The sequence below is a fragment of the Hetaerina americana genome, unplaced genomic scaffold, assembly GCF_022747635.1.
Source record: "Hetaerina americana unplaced genomic scaffold, ioHetAmer1.1.p SCAF_4, whole genome shotgun sequence".
In the NCBI taxonomy this organism is placed as follows: Eukaryota; Metazoa; Arthropoda; class Insecta; order Odonata; family Calopterygidae; genus Hetaerina; species Hetaerina americana.
In genome coordinates, this window is record NW_027286985.1 from 54,755,642 (window position 1) to 54,779,074 (window position 23,433).

At 36.2% G+C, this 23,433-nt stretch overlaps 1 protein-coding gene across 2 annotated transcripts; it reads right to left on the bottom strand.

Annotated features, from left to right (window-relative positions):
- Window positions 1-303: 303 nt before the first annotated feature.
- LOC139691904 (uncharacterized) lies at window positions 304-23,321 on the bottom strand. 2 transcript variants are annotated; one of them, XM_071589841.1, is made up of 10 exons: window positions 23,251-23,321; window positions 21,646-22,941; window positions 21,257-21,520; window positions 14,823-14,903; window positions 12,940-13,055; window positions 7,466-7,556; window positions 6,415-6,593; window positions 2,946-3,056; window positions 2,258-2,407; window positions 304-1,977 (listed from the first exon to the last, which is right to left on the bottom strand). In XM_071589841.1, exons 2-10 carry the CDS (start codon window positions 22,885-22,887, stop codon window positions 1,359-1,361), a joined length of 2,853 nt encoding a protein of 950 aa, XP_071445942.1. In that variant the 5' UTR covers window positions 22,888-22,941; window positions 23,251-23,321; the 3' UTR covers window positions 304-1,358. The 2 variants fall into 2 exon arrangements, with proteins under 2 accessions (XP_071445942.1, XP_071445941.1); XM_071589840.1 differs by having other exon boundaries at window positions 23,138-23,265.
- Between the last annotated feature and the right edge of the window lie 112 nt (window positions 23,322-23,433).

The window sequence follows — 23,433 nt, forward strand, 5'->3', positions numbered from 1 at the left end:
ACAATAGTTTGGTAAAATTTAAGTGTTTTTCTAATCCCTAGTGAGTTACCTAATTGTGAAATTGTCTGGACTAGCCTCTATGCAAATCATTGCAGAAAGACCAAATATAAACTTCTGATTCTGGAATTCACATCATATCTCATGAGTCTCGTGGATTTGATGACTATTTATTAATGAGTTTTTATCTTGAAGTTGTTTGTGATGATTCAATAAAATTAGTTTTTATAAAAAATTGGTTATTAAGGATACATATATCAATATTGTAAATGATCATCAGAGTAAAAACCTGAACAGCATGAATCACCCTTGCTGTTTTTCTGGCAGAAGCAGTTTCTTTAAATGGCCTAAAATAATAATTGACCTTAATTGGCATATTATTTCACTTTAATGTTGGTTTGTACAGTATTAAAAAGGATATGAAACAACATAAATACTAAAATCAAGCAGAAGCAAGAAATTCTGCAAGAAGTAAACATGAACATAGGAACATTTCTTGCTATGAAGTTGAGTATTCACATTTCAAGTCAGAGCACAATATGAAGCTCCAAGTAATTACTAAAAACATTGCATTCCAAGTTTCCATTGTGATTTCCTCAGACTTTGAAAGGAGCAACTCATCAAAAAAATAAAAAATATAGTCCGCATGATATGTAAAACTGAAAATGATAATGAAAATGTAACACATGATAGAAATATATCAATGAATAATATTCACTGAAGAATGAAAAAAAAAACACTCAACACTTAACAAATGGCACCTTAACTTTATACAGATCTCTAATGGTTATATAAGTTGTACTTCATTTTTTTTCCACTGTGAAAACATCAATACATCAATTACGATGCACCAGTATGCACAAACAATTTGTTGGTGCTATTCTCCATCATAATTCTGCGCGACATTTAATTTGCAAAATGTGAAAATACACTTTGAAAATATTTTTCCTCCTAATATCAACCCTAGATACATCTTGATTTTACATATATATTTTCAATGACCCCTCAAAATGTAAATTTGAGGCTGAACTGTCACCTTAATTTCTTCCACTGATTAACAGAATACAAAAACTTTTAAATTAACAAATATTTCAATTGAGCAAGAAACTGATAAGATCAAATAAGAACTGTCCATCAATTCTAAAGCAGAGGCAAATTACATTTTGAAAAAGTTACAATCTTAAGTATTCACAGCCATTAATGTTACAGCCACTCCATAAACTGCATATCTTTTTGCAGGTCTCAGATGTTTACCTGATTCATAGTTTTCAATCATCAGTTCAGAATAATCTTTTCTTTAGGATGAATTTCTTTGGTCAAATTTCAACGAGAAATGGAAAAAAAGATTAGTCAGGGAAAGCTCAACGCTTGGAGCTGCGTTTAGAAGCATGCCTCTCAGGAGGTGGAGGATACACATGATGTCGCACTGGTTCAACCCTCTCTTGAACTGGCATATGGACACCATCTACCATAGGTGCATTAACTACCATTTGATACGGAAGAACATTTTGAGGGGCATATGGCCTAACCTGGTGATATTGAGGAGGTGGAGGAACGTGAACATAATTTCGTGGCATTGGTGCAACCTGTAACACTGGAGGAACATCATATACTGGAGGAATGTTGTATCTATAATCCCTGATCCCAGGTAAAATATCAAATTCATTCATGACATTGACATTTGGTGGATACTGATGCCCTCTAAAATCATGTCTATGATCATGAAATCTTCCATGAAAGTAGTCACGCACATTAAATAAAAAGAAATCCATAGGATTATCATGATCATCAATAAGAAATGGATTCATCATTGGATGTTTTGGTCCCTTGGATGAGGATGGCTTTTCAGGAAGCTTAAGGGTTGGATCATGTTTCAAGTTAACATTTGGATTTTGGCGCATGATGTCTTCCTTGGCCTTCTCTGCCTCTGTCTGCACAGACCGAACATGAAGTTCAACATCATCACTATATAAAGGGCACCTGAAAACAGAAAATAAAGTGCATATCTAATTGACTGCAACTGCTCAATTAATCTGATTGATAAAATACATCAATTCAACCTAGAAATATTTACAGCATTGTGAACACAAAACAGTCCACTATTGTAAATAATGCAATTAACAAATGTAATTGGATGTGTGAATTAATCATACTTTATAATTAAAGTTTAACATTTACACAATATTCTCGTTGACAGCACATAAGAATGCAGAAAGCTGTAACTGTCAAGGAAAAAATTTCAAAATAACAATCAACTTACAAATTGCTGGGCCGATCCTTGTATGGATTGAAATGCTGATAACCTGTTACAGGCTTCCGGCAAATGTAACACATGAGAGCCCCACATGTACATGTCATTTTATTGCATCCACTCTCTTTAATAAATTTTCGACTGCACTTCCAACAGGTCCTTCAAAGAAGTTGGGCCAGATTTATTTTATTACTATATTAGTAGTACAGTACTATAGTTACAGTGGAGGCAATCCATAACTAAGGTCATTTACACCATTAGTGATGGACAGGAAAGGATAGAGGGTGATGAGAAACCTGGGATCAACATTAGTCTACTCTTAACAAAGGACACCAAGGGGTCTGCAGCTTTATGTCCCATCCAACAGACAGGGTGCTCACTCAAAGTGCTCTCCACAAAGCACCTCAAGTAGGGATCAGGATACCAATGAAAAATATCTGCTGCCTCCAGGATTTGAACCTTGGTCCTCTCGGATGTATTATCTTATAAACCATTAATAGACATTTATTCCAATAATGACTTATTCAAGAAATTATGAGTATACACACAAGGATCAAGGATTCAAACCTGGGTCCTCTGGGATTCATTATCTTATAAACAATTAATAGACAATTATTTCAATAATGGCTTATTCAAGAAATTATGAGGATACACACAAAGATCTCATCAATTATGAACAACCATGGACATACTTTACCTTATTAAAGCTTCAGTCATTTTGTTTTCAATATATGTGCGTGCCTGAACTTCCTCATTTTTCTCTACTTCTTCACATTTGAGTGGTATATGGCTAGGTTCTTTGCAGCTCCTAGAAAAAAGTTCACAAAGGGAGTTCAAAAAAAGCAATTTGGTTTAAAAATAATTTATTACTCCTAAATAACTTATTTAATCCAAAATGAGTTGCCTTTAATGGCACAATGGATGTAAATACAGTAAAACACTTTATTTGCACTTTATTATGGGCCCCATAAAAGTGTAAAAATGTGAGAAAATCTAAATAGCAGGAAAAGGAGGATTTTCACTTTTACATGCTTGACTACTGAAGTCATTGTCTATAGTACCATAATCATCACCAATGATTTCCACTAGAATTTTTTCATCACATTCAACATAAAATCCTGCCTTCCTAAAGCAGTTATATATTGTAGAATCCTTAAATTACTTCCAAGCTCATGATATGTAGTGTTAAGTATCCAGTGCATTCAATTTGATTGTCTTTATCATCTTACCACAGGTAGGATGATAAAGCTGCACCAATGACCTTGGTCATTGCTCAGGTACACATGCCACCAAGTAATCCTAGGGAGGACAAAGACGATAGGGTATACGATCAACTTGAGGACATAATCATGGGTGTTCCAGGAGGAAAATATTTAATAGTGATGGGGGATCGGAATGTCACAGTATGCAAAGGAATAGATGGTGGTTAGGTAGGGGACTATGGTTCAGGAACAAGAAATGATCATAGGAGAAAGCAATTAAGTTCTGCAGAAGCCGAGTAAATCATAACAAATACATGGTTTAGACACCACAAAATGTGTTGGTACACATGGAAAATTATGGCGATTCAGGAAGATCACAGTTAAATTATATTATGGTTAGGCACAGATTTAGGAACAGTATGATTAATTCACACAATTTCCCAAGAGCAGATGCAGACTCAGACCATAATTTAGAAATAATGAAGCGTAGTGTACGATTCAAAAAGATAAAACAGGGAAGACAGCTTGTAAAATGGAATTTAGAAGCATTAACAGGAACAGCAGGAGAAGAGTATTGGCCGGCTTTAGAAAAATTATATAAGTGAGGATAGAGAACTGACCCAGCAGGGAACAGGGATTTCAGGTCAGCAAGATTAGACATATAGAGAGAATGTGACATAGATGAGGATTTTGGATAGAAATGATAATTACCAATTGTGATTTCCACTATAGTACTTTTAAGGAATAGACAAGTTAATACCTTATGCATGATGTTTCAAGGTGAAGGAAAGTTGAAAAAACAAAAATATTTTCTGTCAATTAATGCCAATGGTTGAAATTAGTCTGAAACAACTGAAAAGCAACAATAACAAAATGCAAAATCTATTCCCAAAAATTATAATGAACTGATTATCTTACGGAGCTATATTTTGTTGAATATTAAAAACAAATTTCCCTCAATTTGTCAAATAATAATCTTATGCAGTGATATTGTTCCACATTATCATGTGATATGGAATATATTTATAATCTTGGCACAATTATGACTTAAAAGTTATGGACTGATGAAACCTAAGGTATGTCTTAAATTCTTGATGTAAGAATACAGTTATACAGTGCAACACTTGTTATCATTACTGGTAAACTTATGGTCAAGGCAAGTTTTGGATGGACATAGCCTATACAATGGTACAACGATACATTTACTGTTCTCTCCTAAGAAAACACAACCTGACATCGGTCAGTAACCTAAGTCCTCCTTCATTTCCGCATACTTCCTTCCTCCTATCATTTCATTCAACATACCAACCCTATTCCAACCCCTTCCTTGCTTGCCTAACATTCTCCCCTTTGTCAAAGTCTTCAACATAGTAATGTTTATAGAGAATTCATAACTTCAAACAAAAATCTTCATTACAAATCAAAAAATGGTTTGAACAATCCCATAGTCTTCTCTTTAAAATTATTATTTTACTTAACTTATGATTTTATAGCCTGTATCAGGTGGATAAAATTCAGTCATTTAAACTCCCCGAATTCTAGTGCATATTCGTGTTTAGAGTAAGTGTTGTATGATGATAATGACAAATGCTGACCAGAGACATCGATGTCATTACCATGGGCTCAGTAGCCTGACACTCAGATAGCATCTGCAACTTTTACACAATAGCTACTGATTCCATTTCACGTAACCGATGCCATTAAGGTATCCTTAAGGAAAGAGTGATGGGTGCCATCATTAGGAAATAACCCTCCCAGCACAGTATTTGAGGACATCTTACAAACTTAACCCTCTTAGTTCGGCGGGGATTCCAGGGGTACTAGTGAGAAGTGCGAAGGGTAATTTAAGAAAATGAATCACCTTAGGAAAAAAAAACATTATGAAGTTATTTGTTTAGATATCCATATGCAGTTTTTTTATTTTAAAATAAAATATTGTAGTTAATAATGATGTAATACATTTACATCACCCGAAAAATAAATGTTATTATTACAGTATTATAAATTTGAAGAATATTTTTTTAGCAATAATATTTCGATTTTTAGACACAATGCTAATATTTTTTTAAAAACATTTTTCAATAAAACTACGATATTTAAATATAATAAAGAATCAAAAAGACATGTAGAAAAAATTATAAATAAATAAAGAAAAACCAGTGAATTGCAAATTTTTTTGTCAGCCTCTGCATAGTTCGATTTTGTTGAAAAAGCTGATCTCACTGAGTCAAATTGGGACTTTTCCCCTTTCCTTGAGACTGCGGCAATGTGCTTACAATCTAAAGGCAGAAAAAAACCAAGTTCTAACTCACAGAGAACTGCTGACAATGTAATCCAATACACAGGGTGCAATTGATTAGATAGGATGGATGGCAAGAGAAACCAAAATGATTAAAAAGCAGTGCTTTCATCGTCTCAACAAAGTCTGAATAAGCAGCTATATATTAACACTACCACACCATAACACATTCAAGAGATTACATATGAAAACAGATTAGTAGCCTTTCAGTGGCTTTTCATAGTGGAAAGACCACTCAGAAAAAAAAACGAGCAAAAATTAGGCTGAGCTTCCCGACATGTACTTAACTGAACGAAAAATTATAGTAAGAATTATACTTTTTGAAAAGCATTTAAAATTGCTAATAAAAAATTAGTTGTGTAATTCTATGGAATTCAACCTATCGAAAGCACAATAACCAGAAATTATTAAAGAAAAAACCATAAGTTACAACGATTTAAACAATAGCCTACGCTAGAGCCGATATATATCGGCCCACCACACTTTTTGCCAGGGATACGAAAGCTGATATATCAGCCCGCCGCACTAAGAGGGTTAATATGCATTACACATAATTTAAAAATAGCAATGTCTCAAACTCAACATTTTTGTATTTTATAACCATCTCAGAAATTACATGAACAGATTCCTACCACACATGAAATTGCTACAACTTTATGACTAACCTGCATGTTTCTTTCATGCATTCTGGGTTGAGACATTTAAAGACTTTATCCTCCGGGGCAGGTATGGTTGAATATGGGCACGATGGACAAGTCTCAAGCCCTTCAATACCAGCAGCATTCACTTCTTCAGCTTGTAAGCGCATTACCAATTTTCCAAAGATGGATGGGGCAAGAATTCCCTGCAAAAATAGTGCCTTATAAGTTTAGCCATAGAGGATAATTATTATGCCATGATTCAATTACATTTACTGAGTCAGACATAAAGCCATTGTCATTGGCAAGAAAAATACTTTGAAATTATTCCATAATCAGTTGAAAAGTAAAAATTTTACAATAAAAATCAATTAGGGTAAAATTTAAGTTCTGAGGCAAGGACATCTACACTTATTCTCACATAGCCATCATGAAAACTAAGAAGTCACCAGCATTTACTAGACAAGGCCATTTAAGTGGCTTAAACTGTATCTCATCAAAGTGGAGCAGAAAGGCATTCCATTCTATGCTATGGCTGTACCAGTAAAAATCCTTCCCGCACAAAAAATTCTATCTCTCTTCTGCCACAAAAGCAATTTTCTCACTGCAACTCATTGAATTGTTTGATGAACCCACCCTCACCCACTCTTAATACGACTGAACCAGCAAAGCACACTTTTTGACTACTAGTTAGTAACCAGGGTATTTGAATTCCAGGACAATTCACATTCTTCCATAACTCACTCATTCATCACTTTAAACTCTTCTATTTATATCAAAAATACTTATAAAGCATCCCATACAAAACAAATTGGATGACTTAAGGACATAGAATGAACAGGAAACACTTCAGAAACACAATGGACACCCAACCTAAAAGTAGATTTTTGGGATGCTGAAATGATATAAATATTAAAATTTCAAATCTCTGCAATCAATATTAATTGTATTGAAACATTTTCAGATACATAATTTTGTGATAAAATATGCCTAGCCTTTTCCAGGTATATTTTCATTTTTAAATGACACTTTATTTGCAGGCAGTTTATTAATAAACACCAAATTTAGTAGTTCTCACCTGCAAAGTTGGAAGGGAAAACACAGCTTTACAATCTTCTTGCATGCATGGGAATGTCACCTTCCCATCGCCAATTAAAACTTCTGCTCCCCTGAAATGAAAAAATTGTAAATGCCATTATTAACATTTTTTCATTTATCTGAAGATAATCATTCAATGAAAATTCAACAATTATTGCTGGATTTCTACTCGTTAAGGTAGGTTTTAGAAAGTTACAGTGCACATATGGCAAATGGAGAAGGTTGGAGTGAATTAAATAAATTTATTTGCCAGAATTGGTACATTCACTCATAAGTCTGAAGTAGCACTCATGTGCATCCACACACTGCTGCCAGCAGGTTTTCTATGCCTCGTATGCCTTCTGGAAGGCGGCGCCCAGAATGCTGCCAAGCTCCCTCTTCACGGCCTGTTGTATTGCTTCCACCAGGCCATGGTGACATCCTATCAGCATGGATTTGAGGCAGGGAAAGAGGAAAGAGCCTGGTGGGGCATTGTCTAAAAACTTAGAATCCTCAATCACATGGTCGAGAAGCTCTTGGCATATCTGCATGCGAGGTTCCTTTTCATTGTCAAGGAGCACTTGCAGCAGGAACTTTTAAACACACCTTTCTCACATCCGTATTTTCCCATCACAAGTCGATACAGATCACTTTTAGGGATGCCAAGTTCTTTAGAAATCATGCGACCACAATCTGCAATCCCTGTCCAACTAAGCCTTCACTCTTGCAAGGTTTTCGTCACTTTTTGAGGTTGAAGGGAATCCTGAACATTCTGCATCTTCAACTTCTTCCCTATCCTCCCAAAATAACTTGTACCACTCGAAAACACCTGATCTACCCATCGAGTTATCACCATAAGCTGCCTTGAGCATGTCATGAGTCTCTTTCCCAGTTTTACACAAAATTTGATGGTGTAGCACTGTTCCAATAACAGATTCATAATGGAGCGTAACGAGGTCACATTATAGAGGTTTTGCAAACAAACGATCTGACTCCGCAAAGGCTAGGAGTCAACTGCCCCTGGCCTCCAGCCTTGACCTCCTGAGACTCCCCTCCCTCGCACCCAAACAGAGAAACCGCAGTCCGACAATCCGTCTATCCAGGAAAAAATAAGTCATGCTACTTTTAGGACAGACCTTGAATAACTGCAAAATGATAAATTAACTGCTTCTCCTAACAAAAAACAACCTGAAATCCACCACTAGATAGGTCCCTTTTCTATTCCCCACTATTCCTTCCTCCTCTTATTCCATCGAACATGCATATCCTATTACTAGCCCTTCTTTGTTTTCCAAACAATCTCTCTTCTATCACAGTCTTCAACATCCCATTGCCATTGAAAATTCTCTGCATCCTTAGGGTTTCCCAACAATCCTCTCTTCTTCCCCACCAAGCCAAGCACTTCCTCGTTTATTATCCTTTCAGTCAATTTCATCTTTTCTATTCTTCAACACACCATCTTTCAAAAACCTCCAATTTACACCAACTATCTTTCCCCAATGGCCATGTTTTTGTGCCATACAAAACCACACTCTATATCAAATTTTTGACTAGCAGTTTCTTAATCCACTTAATTAATGTCCCTATCATCAATTCCCTCCTTGAAAAAGCTTCTTTGCCCAACACAATTGTTCTTCCATCTCCCTCTGCTACTACTATGACCATATTAGTCAAAATAAAAAGACTTCCAAGATATGCGAACAGTTCCACCTGCTAACCATTATAATTTTAAAGTTAAACTTAGCTTTCCTCTTCCTGAAAAGCCATGTACCTTTTTTTTTGTTTACATTTATTCACATCCCATAACTATTGCACTAGCTTTCCAATGCATTCAGCAATGTTTGCAAGCCCCAGGCTGACTGGTTACAAAACCTTGGTTATCCAAAAACCCAACTGATTTTATGAATTTCCTATCAGTTTTTACATCTATCTCCAGTATTTTACATTCCTCTTTTACCATTTCCACCAAAAAACATTAAAAATCATGGGTAATTATGAAAAAGGTAAAGAAAGGTATGAAATCAAAGGAAATTCTTGCTGACTTTCAGAAACCTCTGGGGGACTGTGCTCCTACATATTCAACTGTTGCCAAGTGGACAAAGGAGTTTAAATTTGTTGGGGACAACTTAAATGATGAACCGTGTAGTGGTCGGCCAAAATTTGTCACTACCCCAGAAATTATTGCACAAAGTGCATAAATTAGTCATGGAGGATTGCTGACTGATAGCGCAACAAATAGCTGAAGCTGTAGGGATGTCATCTGAACGGGCATATCACATTTTAATAGCGGAATTGGATATGAGAGAATTATCTACCAGACGGGTGCTGGGACTCTTCATGGAGGATCACAAATGCATCAGAATAGAAATTTCCTAATAATCTTTGATCCATTTTAAGAGCAACCAATAAGATTTTCTGCACCAGCTTGTGACCACAGATGAAACTTGGGTCTACTATTACACCCAAGTGACAAAACACCAGTCAAAGCAGTAGAAATAAGTTGATCCACCACTACCGAAGAAAGCAAAGACGATATGGTCAGCCGGCAAGGTGATGGCTTCAGTTTTCTGGGATGCTGACAGGATTATGTCAATAGATTATCTTCTCATCGGTCAAAAAATTACTAGACAATACTATGCTAACCTCCAAGACCAACTACAGCAAGAGAAAAATGAAAAAAGGCCAGGTTTGGCAGGGAAGAAAGTAATCTTTCATCAAGACAATGCACGCCCACACACATATCGTTGCCATGGTACAAATACGTCAACTAAGATACGAATTATGGCCACACCCCCCTTGTTCTCCTGATTTGGTTCCATCAGATTTCTATCACTTCTCCAAGCTGAAAATTTTCCTCGATGGATGGGGATTCTCTTCAAACAAAGAACTAACAGCCAAAGTAGAGAGGTATTTAGCAGGCCTGAATGAATGTAATTTTTGAGATAGGATCAAGACTTTGGAACATTGCTGGACCAAGTGCATTGGTGTACATTGAACAATAAAAAAGTTTCGACAGGGCAAGTAAATTATTTCTATTCCATTCTGAGAACTTTTCAAATTACCCAAATACATAGATATTTCATGAGCCACGTTTAGAAAATGAGTTTATTTTTATAATTAAAAAATGTTCTCATAAAGATGTGTCTCGTCTTAATGATATTGGGTGTAGTATAATTCTAATTTCATATGATCTAATCAATGATTGACTGCTACATTTACTTTAAAAATCTCTTAAATAGGCATAATTTTATCTCGTCTTAGGATTTTCAAAGTTATGTCTATTTCAGAGGCAAGGCATTATTCCATCACTACTGACTAATCACCCTAACTAACCAATACGCAAAGATTTTTCAGAACTTTTCACAATCACATTAACTTTCTTAAAGGCAACAATATTCTAGCAATGGGTCATGGTCTTCGATTTACTAAATCTGCCATGCACAAGGTCTGTACAAAAAAGATGAAACTGGTCTTTATATGCACGAACTGCTGGGCGGATCACAATCAGTGAGGTTTCGCCTTATAGAGGCATCTGTGAGGAGTAAATCATCACCTTGCTTGTGGCCCTATCTTGACTTGTCTCCACACGTCAGCGATCTTCGAGAGGCATTCAGTAATGAACGTAATAAGTTGGGCACAGTATTTTCTTTGGTAAAACAACTTCCAGTCTGGACAAACCTTGACAGATGAAGAACCGAAAAGTAGGCGACCATCAACGTCTACAAATGATACCCACATCAACAGTGTGAATGATTTAGGGCATCTAACCCATAAGTTAACTGTCACGGAGATTGCCAATGAAGTTGACATTAGTGTAGGATCATGTTTCACCAGTTCAACAGACATTTTTGATATGCGATGATCGCGTCCACATTTTTGCCACCAGTGTTAACAGATGAACAAAGGCAAAAACGTCTTGTGACTGTGACTGCTTGATTGTTCAAACAATGACCGAAACTTCTTTATAAAAACATCACAGGCAACGAAATCTGGGCTTATGGTTATCATATAGAAACCAAAGCCCAGTCTTCACAGTAGAAGGCCATCTTCCCCAGGACCCAATAAATCTCGGCAGGTAGTAGAAATACAAATAACTGCAGGAGATGACATGACAGTAGCTTTTAAGAGCTATCTGCTAATATGCATTAAAATGCAACAATGTCAACATATCAGCAGATGACTCAGTTAAAATTTACTGTTATAATATCTCATGCAGTTCTTTGAAGTTGTCTAAGGTGCACACCTATGTGCTTAAAAGTTGGCTTTAACCTCATGGACTTAGTTGCCATTGGCAAGACTGCAAATACCGGTGACAGAGTATGTATGGTGTTTTATCATAAAATCTTGTTCCTTTAAAGCCTCTAAAATTTTGGAGTAAGAGGATGCCTTGGTAGCTTAACTGGCCAAAGCACTCAGCCAGACAGTGAGGGATACAGGTTCAAATTCTGGTCAGGGCAAATAATTTTTACGCTTTGGAATTCTGCAATTTTTGGCACGGGTAATAGGTCTATGTAACTTTTTTGACAAAGAGGAAAACTACTTTAAACATTGAATAAGGAGTTCATAAACTAGAGCAGGTGGAACAATTTTCCATCTTGGAAGCGTTTTGGACCAAGATAATCAAAGAGGTAGAGAGAGACAAGAGGAAGAATTGAATTAGGCTTTAGGAAAGAAGCTTTCACCAGAAGGAAGGACTTGATGGCAGTATTGTTGAGCAACAATGCTGAGATTCATTAAAAATTTTATGTTAAGTGTGGTTTTATTCAGCACCAAAACATCATTGAGTCAGGGTGATAAGTGTAGACTGGAGGCTTTTGAAATATGAGTTTGGATTGGGAGGAAAAGGTGACATAGATTGAAAGGAAAACAAAGAGGAAGAGCTAGGCATGATATGGAAGGAAAGAGAATTGATGGGAAAATTCAAAAGAGGATGGTGGATGGTGAAAGAGGATGGTGAAAAGAGAAAGGTGGATTTAGAGAATTTTGTTTGCAAAGGATTGTTAAAGACCTTGATACTGGGGAGTGTGTTAGGTAAGCTTGATATAAGGTGGAAGAGTATACGCATGCTAGACAGAATGAAGAAAGGAAGTATACAGAATTGAACACGAGTTTACTGCAATGCTGGATGGCAGGTTACATTTTGTTAGGAGAGGCAAAGAAATTTAATGTTGTTCCATCTGTGTCTATTCTCAACCATTATAAATGGTGGTATACCAATAAAAATCATCTTGGGCGATGTTTAATTTATAAATCATCAAAATACACAGCCATGCTTTATTTTCCCTCCAATCTTGATTTTAAACATTTACTCCGGATGCCTCAAAAACATAAATATGAGATTTAATCCTGGGACATGCCTTAACACATATTGAAGGAAGATACACAGAGGAATTAAATTTGCGGAGCAATAATTTGAAACCAAATCATCTGATGACAAATTAAATCAAATGCCAAGACTATAAAAAGGACACTTACTTTTTCACGCACTGAATACAGAACAGATGGCCATCAGAGCATGAGGACATATCCTCGGTCAACAACTCATCATCAAAACAGCAATTACAAGTCAACAGTTCATTTTTGGCTTTTGCCTGTAAAAGATTTGGATAAATGTTTTCATAGTGCTCTAAAAATGACATTGCTTCAAACAAAATAAATTTAGCCTAATTAAATTTTAGCAATGACCCTGTGAGGACTACAACATAAATAAAAACTGTACTAAAGAATTGAAGCTTTAATTGAATAACAGTCAAGTGTCACAAAATCCAAACGATAAAAGGAAAGTTCTGGGATTACAAACGTTCATTTAAATTAATCTTTTTGAGCTTCTGAGGATTTGTGTCACAAGGGTGAGATGCACAGAGCCAACAAATATTTCACATGCATCACTCAGAAATTGTCTTACTGGTGGCTACTACTCAAGTATACAAGTCATATCTCTTGGTAAATTTTAATGATACCCATGTACATCATAAGTAATTTGAAGTGGTCAGGTCGAGAATATGGGCAAAGATAATGGAATCACAAATTCCCTTTGGAAATGTCATGAACAACAGCAGCATGCCATACTGACTTCACATTGGTGCATTTTTCACAAATGACCAACAAGGTTTCTGAAAAACTAAATCGTTAATGTAACACATTAGAAACAGCAAGAGATAACAAAGGGTCACTTCTGACCAGGTCAGTTCATGAAAAAGTCTAAATTTATCTTAAAATACAATGCATCAGTAAGTGGCCAATATATATTGTTCGACCCAATGAGCTAGGTTAAGAAATGGCTCATGAAATTACTCTACCACATGCTTGGTCTCTCTGCGCTGCATGTACAAAGAGTAACACATAATTGCCAAAAATATTTCAATTTCCATATTCCAGTTACTTTGGTAAGTGAAGAATGGGAGAATAACCAATGAAAATATGGCCCTACATTTAGAACATAATTTTTCTCGTGATCATAATACCTAATATTGATGTTCATCTGTTTTAACTATAAACAAATACTACATAGCTACATAGAAAAGGAAATCATATGATTCTTTACAAATCCCTAGAGTGGAAATAGTGATTAATATTAATATATTTGTAGCATAGTAATTAATAAAATTTTCACCAATACTTTTAAAAGTTTTGCTCATATGGTCTAGAATAATTCTTCAATTAGCTAGTTTCCATCAACTAATATTTTGAGAATTAAACAATTATGTGGTACATATAATTAATTATATTATATATATTAATTAACCAATTATGTGGTACATATATTATGTACAAGTTGACTTGATCAATTGAAATACCTTCAATTTGCGAGTTATACTTATATTTGTCCAAAACAGAAGTCCAAGCATTTTCTTTTACATGATAATACTATTTCAAACATCTATGATCTAACTAAAGGGTATACTTGACATGAAGTAAAATTGATCAAAATATTTCTTAAACCATTTCAGAGAAAAATGAGTAATATGAAATTGCTAACATTTTGAAATTTAAGGTTAGTGCCAGCTTTTACTTTAAAAAAAATCAAAAAAATAGTCAAATGACCACCAAGTAAGTGCTAATTCTGGTGTAATGACTGGGTTTAACAGAATAGGTTCTTCTACTATGAATAAAAACATGAGAAATTCATACAATTCCACCAATGAAATAGTTTTTAAAAATAATTTAGCCAAAAAAACTCCCAATCACACGCATACACAAGGACATATCACTAGGAAAATGGTCAAACTACAGTTATTAGGGCTAGAAAATATTAAATTTTACTTCAACCCCTTAGTTGACTCTTTACGTTAATTCGACATTTTCTGATACCATAGGAAACCAGAACGTACAGGGATATAAATTCTTAAGTATATTACCTCATCAAATTTTTGTTGCCTTCTCTTCTTCTTGTTTTCAATGAAATCAGCAATAACTTTTTTATTTTCAATAAAAGCAATCTGTAAAAAAAATTTAATCAAGCAAAATAAATATTACTGCAAACAACCACTTCATTACATTAAATAAATTAAATAGTATGAAGTTTTTGAAATGTTAAACAAGCACATCACGATAATTTCAAAAGAGCAAAAATGTACATGATATCCTGTAACAACAAAAATTTCCACAGTTAACAGTTAATCCTAACGGTACCAAATGAAGCCAGTAGCTCATGAAATAGGTTTTTTGTTGGGCCCGGTAATGCCCTCACCTGCAAAGTCAAGAGGTCACAGGTTTGATTCCCATCTAAACCTTAGGTGTTAGTAATTGTCTTCAATGGATATGTAATGTTTAGGGATTATGTGGAAGAAGGGAATATAAAGTATCAATCTTGCCCCAATTATGTTGTCAAATAATTAAATTTTTAAGTATTGAAAAGACTTAAATGGTATACATACTAAAGCAATACATTGGAATATTGATGAATTTCCTGGGGCGACAACACCACAATAAACTTGACTTCAATCATTTGAGTCAGAAATTTGAGGTTGTTTGATATACAGGGGGTAATGCCATCTGTACTGATCCTTTTCACTCTCACTGTGACTGCTACATAAGATCACCACCTTACACTTAGTCACCAACAAATATTCAGTTCACTTATCAAAATCAATTATGAACCAAAATAAGAAGTAACAAAAACATCCAATCCAAAATCCCAATAAATTACATAAAAAAGCATTGCTGATTGAATCCCTTCAAAAATAACCAATTCAAAACAATTATGTCAGTCTTGAAGACAAAATCAGGCAAAGCGAGGGTGTATACAAGTTGAAATTTTTATCTTTTCTAAATTGCATGGCTCAAAATTGTTTTAGGAAGTTGACCAATGATTCAGTCATCTCTTTTATCCGTGTTTATCCCACCCCCTCCCCAAACACTTATCCTAGTCTTGGTTTCATCTGACTTAAGTGTTGTTACCTTCCCCTTCATGAATTGTAATCCTTCTCTCACTTGGTAACCTAAATGACTTTAACTCCAATTTGCCATGATTTAAGGTAAGATCCACTATTACATAGTGGAGCCGTTATGCAGTTGAATTTAATCAAACACAAATGTTTGGATTCAACATGATATCACCAGAATCTTCTGCATTTTAATCTCCCTTGTTTTTTTCTGTGCCCTCTTCACCTAACCAGCCTCTCCCCTTCAAAATACAAATATGAAATTCACCACTCCTGTATGTATTTTTTTTGTCAAAAGGCCTACAAATTGTAGGCCTTTTGATAATGATTCAGAAGCATTGAACCTGGTCAAGGGATATTCAAGTAGGCGTGCAAAATTACCAAGTATTTTTATTTTATTACTGCATACATCTTAATTCCACAAATTGAATTATTCTACATGTAATATTATCTAAGTAGTTTCATTATACTTGGTAAAACGGTAAAAAAATGCACCTCATGAAGCTTAAAGAGTTAAGTTACGTTTTTAATTTTAAGGTAGATTTTAAACCATTCAAATTAACCTTTAAGAACTTTTTTTGTAAATTCAGGCATAAAATTCACCAAGAAGGAATTTGAGTAACTTTTTATTTGTGCAATTATGCACTTTCAATGCATGAAGTGAAATAAAGGGAATGGATATTGTAAAATTTTTTTACCAAAAATTCCTTAAGATGGGATACTTTGAAAAAGCATATTTTTGAGCATAAATGTGTTCTTTTTAGACTCACAGGGGACAAATGTGAAAAATCACAGAAGCTGCATTAGCAAGTCCTTCAAATTTACCTTCACTTAAAAAACAATTCTCATTCCATTCAACTTTTCAATATCTTGGAAAAACTTTGTTATGGTTAATGTTAGTTTTGTTCCTACTAGGGGCTCACTAAATACAGGACTTGGGACTTTCTTAATATACTAATATTCTAATTCAGTCAGAAATGGGCTGTTTAGATGGCATGAAAATCATTCCGGTACCAGTTTCTCAAGAATAATTCTCATTTATGTTGAGAAGGTCCCTTATCACCCATACTGCATCACCATTGAACAACCCCTTGACTACGGGGTGATGAAGTGCTTCAGGTAGGGAGAAATTAGTGCAAAGGACTGCGTTTGGAGAACAGAAACCAAATCATCTCAACCCACTCTTAATTACTTTCAGCGTAACTCATACTTAAGTGTTGTAATAGTTAAAAACCTTAAAGAAACAATTTTTGAAACATGTCTTCTTCTTCATGAGGCATTTTTCCACAGCCTTCCACCCTCATTCCCTACATAACCTGAACATATATAGCTGTCTTTCCTCCCTATGGATCTTCCCCACATTCTGAGGTATATCTAGATATTGTATCACAATGGGTCATCTTTAAAAACCATGCGGGGGTCTTATAAAATTTGTAGCGAGAAAAATTATGGAATTGTAGAGAGGAAAGTTATAGAGTTGGTTCAAATTTAACATGGTAACTTTTCATTTCAAAGAGCCATCTTTCAATTTACTATTTTTTCACAAAGTTCAGCCCAAATGTTTTTTTTTTACATGAATAGACCTTGGATGTCCACCCATTCATTTCAGGATGGCACTACCAGAAAAATACTTGTTTTAGGTAACAAAAGAAAAACTTTTCATATTGATTTCCCTCATAATGCTCCATTCTGCATCCTTCATTTTCCTCTGCCATATTCATGTATTGTTTTGCATTCTGTAACGTACAATATTCCTCATCTTAAAGAGTCAGGTCGACTGTATGCATCCAAGACTTTCTCAGCTCATTCCTTTTCCTCAAAACATTTATTTGCCTTCTTATATATGTTTACTTGGTAATTCAACACTCTCTCTTCCAATCAATCAAGCATGAATGAACCACCATAGAATACTTCTTTCATGCTTGTCGGGTTCATCAATCAGGGCAATATCTCCACATTCTTTCCAGGCCCACCAATTAATCTCATGTATTTTATTGCTATTGATCCTTAATTGTTATCTAAAGCAATTTTTTACTCAATAAATGCATTAAATTATCCAAGTTACTCATTTAATAAAGCCCTACATAGTTATTGTTCAGCAATATATACACTCCTTTCCTGAAGCTTTGGAGAAAAAATATGATTTAATGTTTCACTCCAATATGGGCAAACATTATTTTTTTGGAAAATGAGAGCACTTTTGTTCTCCTCATCACCATAATTAACCATAAACTTCAGCAGAAATCATATGACAACAGTTCTTGGGAACCTAGAGCTGCAAATTCAATAATCATGGGGCTTAATTTGCATGTGAAATAAAGCACAATGAACAAATCAAAGACAGCTTTTTACAGGAAATAATTTATTGTGTCGACTAGTTTTGCTACACTGTAGCATCATCTGCACTGGTTACAAAATGTTTACACTCATATAAGCATTAAATGGATTGACAAGGAAGGACTATCAGCAGGCTGTAAAGATAATCATGGATCATGGTAAAGAGCTGAGTACTATAGAATAAACATGGGAATACATCAAAAAAGGGATATCAAAAGACACAAAAGAAACTATAGGAACCGTATAAGGGAAAAGTACAAGGGAACCATGAATCACAGATGAAATGATTAGAGAGATGAATGAGAGAAGGAAATGGAAGATTGTAAACACAGTCAGGCAGAAGGAAGTACAAAGAGTTAAATGATAATTTGAGATGGGCTACAAATAAAGCAAAAGAAGCATGGTTGAAGACACAGTGCAAGGATATGGAAAGTTGTAGAGGAAGGGTGAAATTGGTGTGCTATACAGCAAGGATAAATCACTATTCGGAAGTAAGAAGGGAAGACCTGTGCTAACAGTAAGAGATAGATATGTTGGGTAAGATAATAGTACACAGAAAAGATCCAAGAGAGAGAGAAGTTATATATAGAAGAACTTAACGGTAAAGAACTTAGGCCAACAAGGTTAGACATAGAAAGAGAACATGATGTAGAGGAAGACAGCTTAGGTCCAGGCATACTCGACGATGAGATAGAAAGGGCATTAAGGGAGATGAAATCAAATAAGGCCGTGGGGGTAGAAAACAATCCTGTGGAACTACTACAAGGTTTAGGAAAATGTGGTAGGAAGAGAATATATGGACTGATTCGTAGCATCTATGATAAAGGAATCTGGCTGGAAAACTTAGAGAGATCAGTTTTAGTTCCTATTCCAAAAAAGATAAAGGCTACATCGTGTGAGGACTACAGAACAATTAGTTTGATTTCCTATGCAGCAGAAGTGGTTCTCAGGATCATCAACAAAAGAATAGAGAGTAGGGCAAATGATTACTTAGGGGATGACCAGTTTGGGTTTAGGAAGGGAAGAGACATGTGCAATGCCATTGCAGTAATGAAATCACTAATTGAGAGAAATATAGAATACAATCAAAACATATTTCCCTGTTTCGTTGATTTTGAAAAGGCATTTGATAGAGTAAATTGGGAAAAACTAATGAGTATATTGCAGAAAATAGGAATAAATTTGAGGAACAGGAGGCTAATCCACAACCTCTACATGTCTCAGACTGCTCAGCTGCGGGAGGGAAACGGGGAGTCCGGATGGGCAGTGTTAGGAAGGGGTGGGAAGGACGTAAGGAGAAGAATTGTGCTAGGCAAAGAGGCTTTCACAAGGAGGAGGGAGTAGATGACAGGGACGTTGAGTATGGATGTTAAGAAAAGGGTTGTGAAAACTTTGATATGGAGCGTAGTTATGTACAGCATGGAAACGTGGTCACAGAAGCAGGAGGATGGACGTAGGAGGATGGACGTAGATAGGAGGCTTTTGAAATGTGGGAGTCGAGAAGGATGGAGGAGGTGAAATGGTCAGAAAGGAAAACAAATGAGGAAGCACTAAGCATGGTGGGCAAGGTGAGGGGTTTGTTAGGAGAAATTGTAAGGAGGCAGAAAAAATGGACAAAGGGAATAATAATCGTCAGTGGGATGTTGTAGACTGTAATAGAGGGGAGAATGTTAGGCAAACGTGGAAAGAGTAGGAAAAGGATAGGTATTTTGGACAGGATTAAGGGAGGAAGCAAGTACCCAGAGGTTAAGGAGGACTCATGTTGAGTAGGTTGCTGGATTGAGTTTTGCTGGTAGTCACAAAATATTTATTTGGTAGTTGTGCCCATGCAAAACCTACCATAACCGGTAGACTACTTAATAATGATAATGTATCATGAATGGGTGGGGTTGGGTAGGGGATGGCAGGGAGGGAAAAGGAGGAGGAAACCGGGGTGGGTTGGGTGTGATATGAGTGGAGCGAGGGCGACCGGGATTGGGGGGGAGGGGAAGGGTTTGGTGTATGGTGGTTAGTCACTGAGTTACGGGAGGGGGGTTGAGGTCATTAGATGTTCTTATGAAGTTGTTACAGAATGTCTAGGTGGTGAAAATGGAAAAGGTGGTTGTTGGTGATGTTTTCCTTTCTCCGTACACTGATCAGAATTGTCAATTGTTCTTGGATGCCCATCTGTGCTGCTCACATCACACCCATCCCAGTTTCCTTCTCCCTTCCCCTCCCACCATCCCCCCTCGACCCCACCCATTGACAATATATAAATGAGTGTAAACTTATTGTTACCAGGCCAGATAATGCTAAAGTGTAGCGAAATTAGCCCTCCCCTCAATTGTAAGTTCGTTCAAACACCAACCAGGCTAATCTAACTCATATATACTTTACACTTTCAGGCTTCACTTGGTGGAATTATTTTAATGTCCATATTAAATGAGTTTGTAATATTCCACAAACTTTACTTTCAGGTACAATGTGTTTCACCGGCTTGGGGCATCATCAGGTACAAATTACACTAACAGCTATTGAATATATACCCTTCGGGCAGAGGAGGGAGGGGCTATGTTGGAGGGAGAGTGGAAAGTTGAAAGTGGAGGGGTCAGGGTTTTTGGGATGTCAAAGTCGGTGGTTGGGGTTTTTTCGGTTGAGGGAAGGAGAGGCAGTGGCACCTTGGTTATGACTAGTCATGGGGTCTGGTCTAGGGCATTGGTGGGGAAGGGGAGAGATGCAGACCCGAAGCTTACTTACCAAGGCACCACCGCTTCTCCTTCCCTTTACCAGAAAAACCCCAACCACCAACTTTGACATCCTGAAAAACCCTGACCCCCCACACAACTTTCCACCCTCTCCCTTCATTTTACATAGCCAACCCCCCCCCCTGTCCAAAAGACATATATTCAACTGCTTAATGAGTAGCATGCACCTGATAATGCCACAAGTAGGTGATGTGTGTTATCTCTTAAAATAAAGTTGTGTAAAATTAAAAGCTCATTTAATAAGGTAATCTAACTCACACTAATTCTATTAACAGAGTACAATGGTAAATGAATTGAAGACCCATTCATACCTCCATAGATACCTACCTCTTGAAGGAATGAAATGCATTGGTTTTGTGGCAATTTACAGTCGTTTGAAGATCTCTTAGTTTTTCGTTTAGGATATTTATCTTTGTCAAGCTCCTTTACAGTTAAAGAAAGATTGGAATTCTGCTTCCTGAATACATGGCATACGGTGTTAACATATAAGGACTTGTATCTTGCTTTGAGGTATGCTATGCAATGATTTCTAACTTTTGGATCAGGAACCCTTTTAGAATTCTCAAAATGAGCAGCAGGGTCTGGGAAAACCTAAAAAAAATCAAGGAGCAATTATGTAGAAACAATCAAGGTGGGCAGGCAGAGGTTTTATATTAAGCCCAGTAAAATTATTAGTCAATAGTCCAAAAAGGAATTCCCTGTAATAAAATATTTACCTCCAAAAAATCTTCTACAGAGAAGTTCTTTGTAAATTTCATGACTTGTGCATCATGCTCCTGCTTCTGTTGGATTTCCCCACGAGTTAAATAAATTCTTCGTCCTCCATGGCATTCCAAGGCGGCTGTAACAAATTCTTTCAGTTTTTCAGCGTCTCCTTCAAATTCTGATATTTTGTCTTCTAAGAATGAAGGATCCGCATCAGGAAGTACCCCAATCAGGTATTCCAGTTGTTCTGAGTAAAGTATGGACTTTTCCAAATCATCTTTCTCTTCACTTTCATTTTGACTCGCAGATGTTTCTTCATTCAAATCATTCTCATACCCTGAAGCACCTGAAATTTCCTCTCCGTCTCCAACGAGTGCACTTCCATTTAACCTGGAAACACCACCTACTGCTCCTTCAGCTTGCAGGGAGGTGGTTGTTGAATCAGCCTCTAATATCACCAGAGGAGTTGAAGTTTTATGAATATTTGGAGAGTTTTTCACTTTGACTGGTTTCGATGTAACCACTGACTTTGAGCAACTAGGCAAGGTTTCATCGGGCACTTTACTTTTAGGCTCGTTAACACTTTGCACTATTGATGGGTAAAACTTGTTCTCCAGAGCATCCATTACAAATGCATTAAGCTTAAATTCATCCCCCCTATACTTTTCGACAATAATTTTTAAGTACTCAGATTCGATATGAGGAAACAGATCTCTTAAGTAGTTTAACTGATCCCGCTGCTTTGCATGAATGTCCATTTCCTCTGGCAGCGCTGCATTTTCGGTTGGAACCACAATGATTTCATCCATGACTGGATTTTCAATAATATTTGGTCGTGTCTCACTCCCGCCTTCATTTCCCAAGTTTGATGTAAACGCACGTTTAGGATCCTCAGGAGCTAAGTAAGGAACATTTGCTACATGCCTCTTTACTCCTCGAGGGGATTTGTGCCGCTTAACCCGCTGACGGGCCGAATTATTGGCATTATTATCATTCTGATATAATAACTCTACTTCGGGGCTATCTTCACCGTCATCGACCACAACTATCTCTGGTTCATCAGAACTCAATTCTGAAATAATTTCACTCACGACAACATTGACCCTTCCACTTTCCTTTCTAACTTTTTCGAGTCTATTAAGGATTCCATCCGCGTCAACAGCCTTCGTTACTCCTCTACTCATAAGTATAGCTTTAACTTCACCTACTTCATCGATTAATCGCGTCCAATCCTTTGGAGATTCTGCCATCATAAATGGAGTATATCCAAGGGATTCAAAATTACGAAATGGTTTTTGAATTATATCCTGAAATATGAGAATGATGCTAGCATTTATTTCCCATACGTTCAGCGAAACACATAATATCCAAACTATTACGTATGACACCATTAACTAAATAACAAATATAGGGGTTCTTTAATATTACGCTACAATCAAAACTTATACGGCATTGACAAGCAATGTGACTCGATACATGTTCAGCAATACGCAAAGAGTTTACCTGACACTGCTACATTTCACTTTTAAGATAACATTAAAGTTGATTGATACTCTCTTTTCTACTTCTAAAGTAAAGGAGAATCTTCAAATGAAAATTATTTAATAAACTCTAACCTCAGTAACATTGAAATTTGCTCACAACCATTCACAAATGATTTGATAACTGTTCGACTCTCTACGATTCACCTTTTTCCTGTGCTACTTCAACGTTTTCAATTGTAGAGGCACTAATAGCCGCAAGCTTGGCTAGATAATACAGCGTTTGTCCACAGAGATGACGCTAACGTCTGCCCTTTA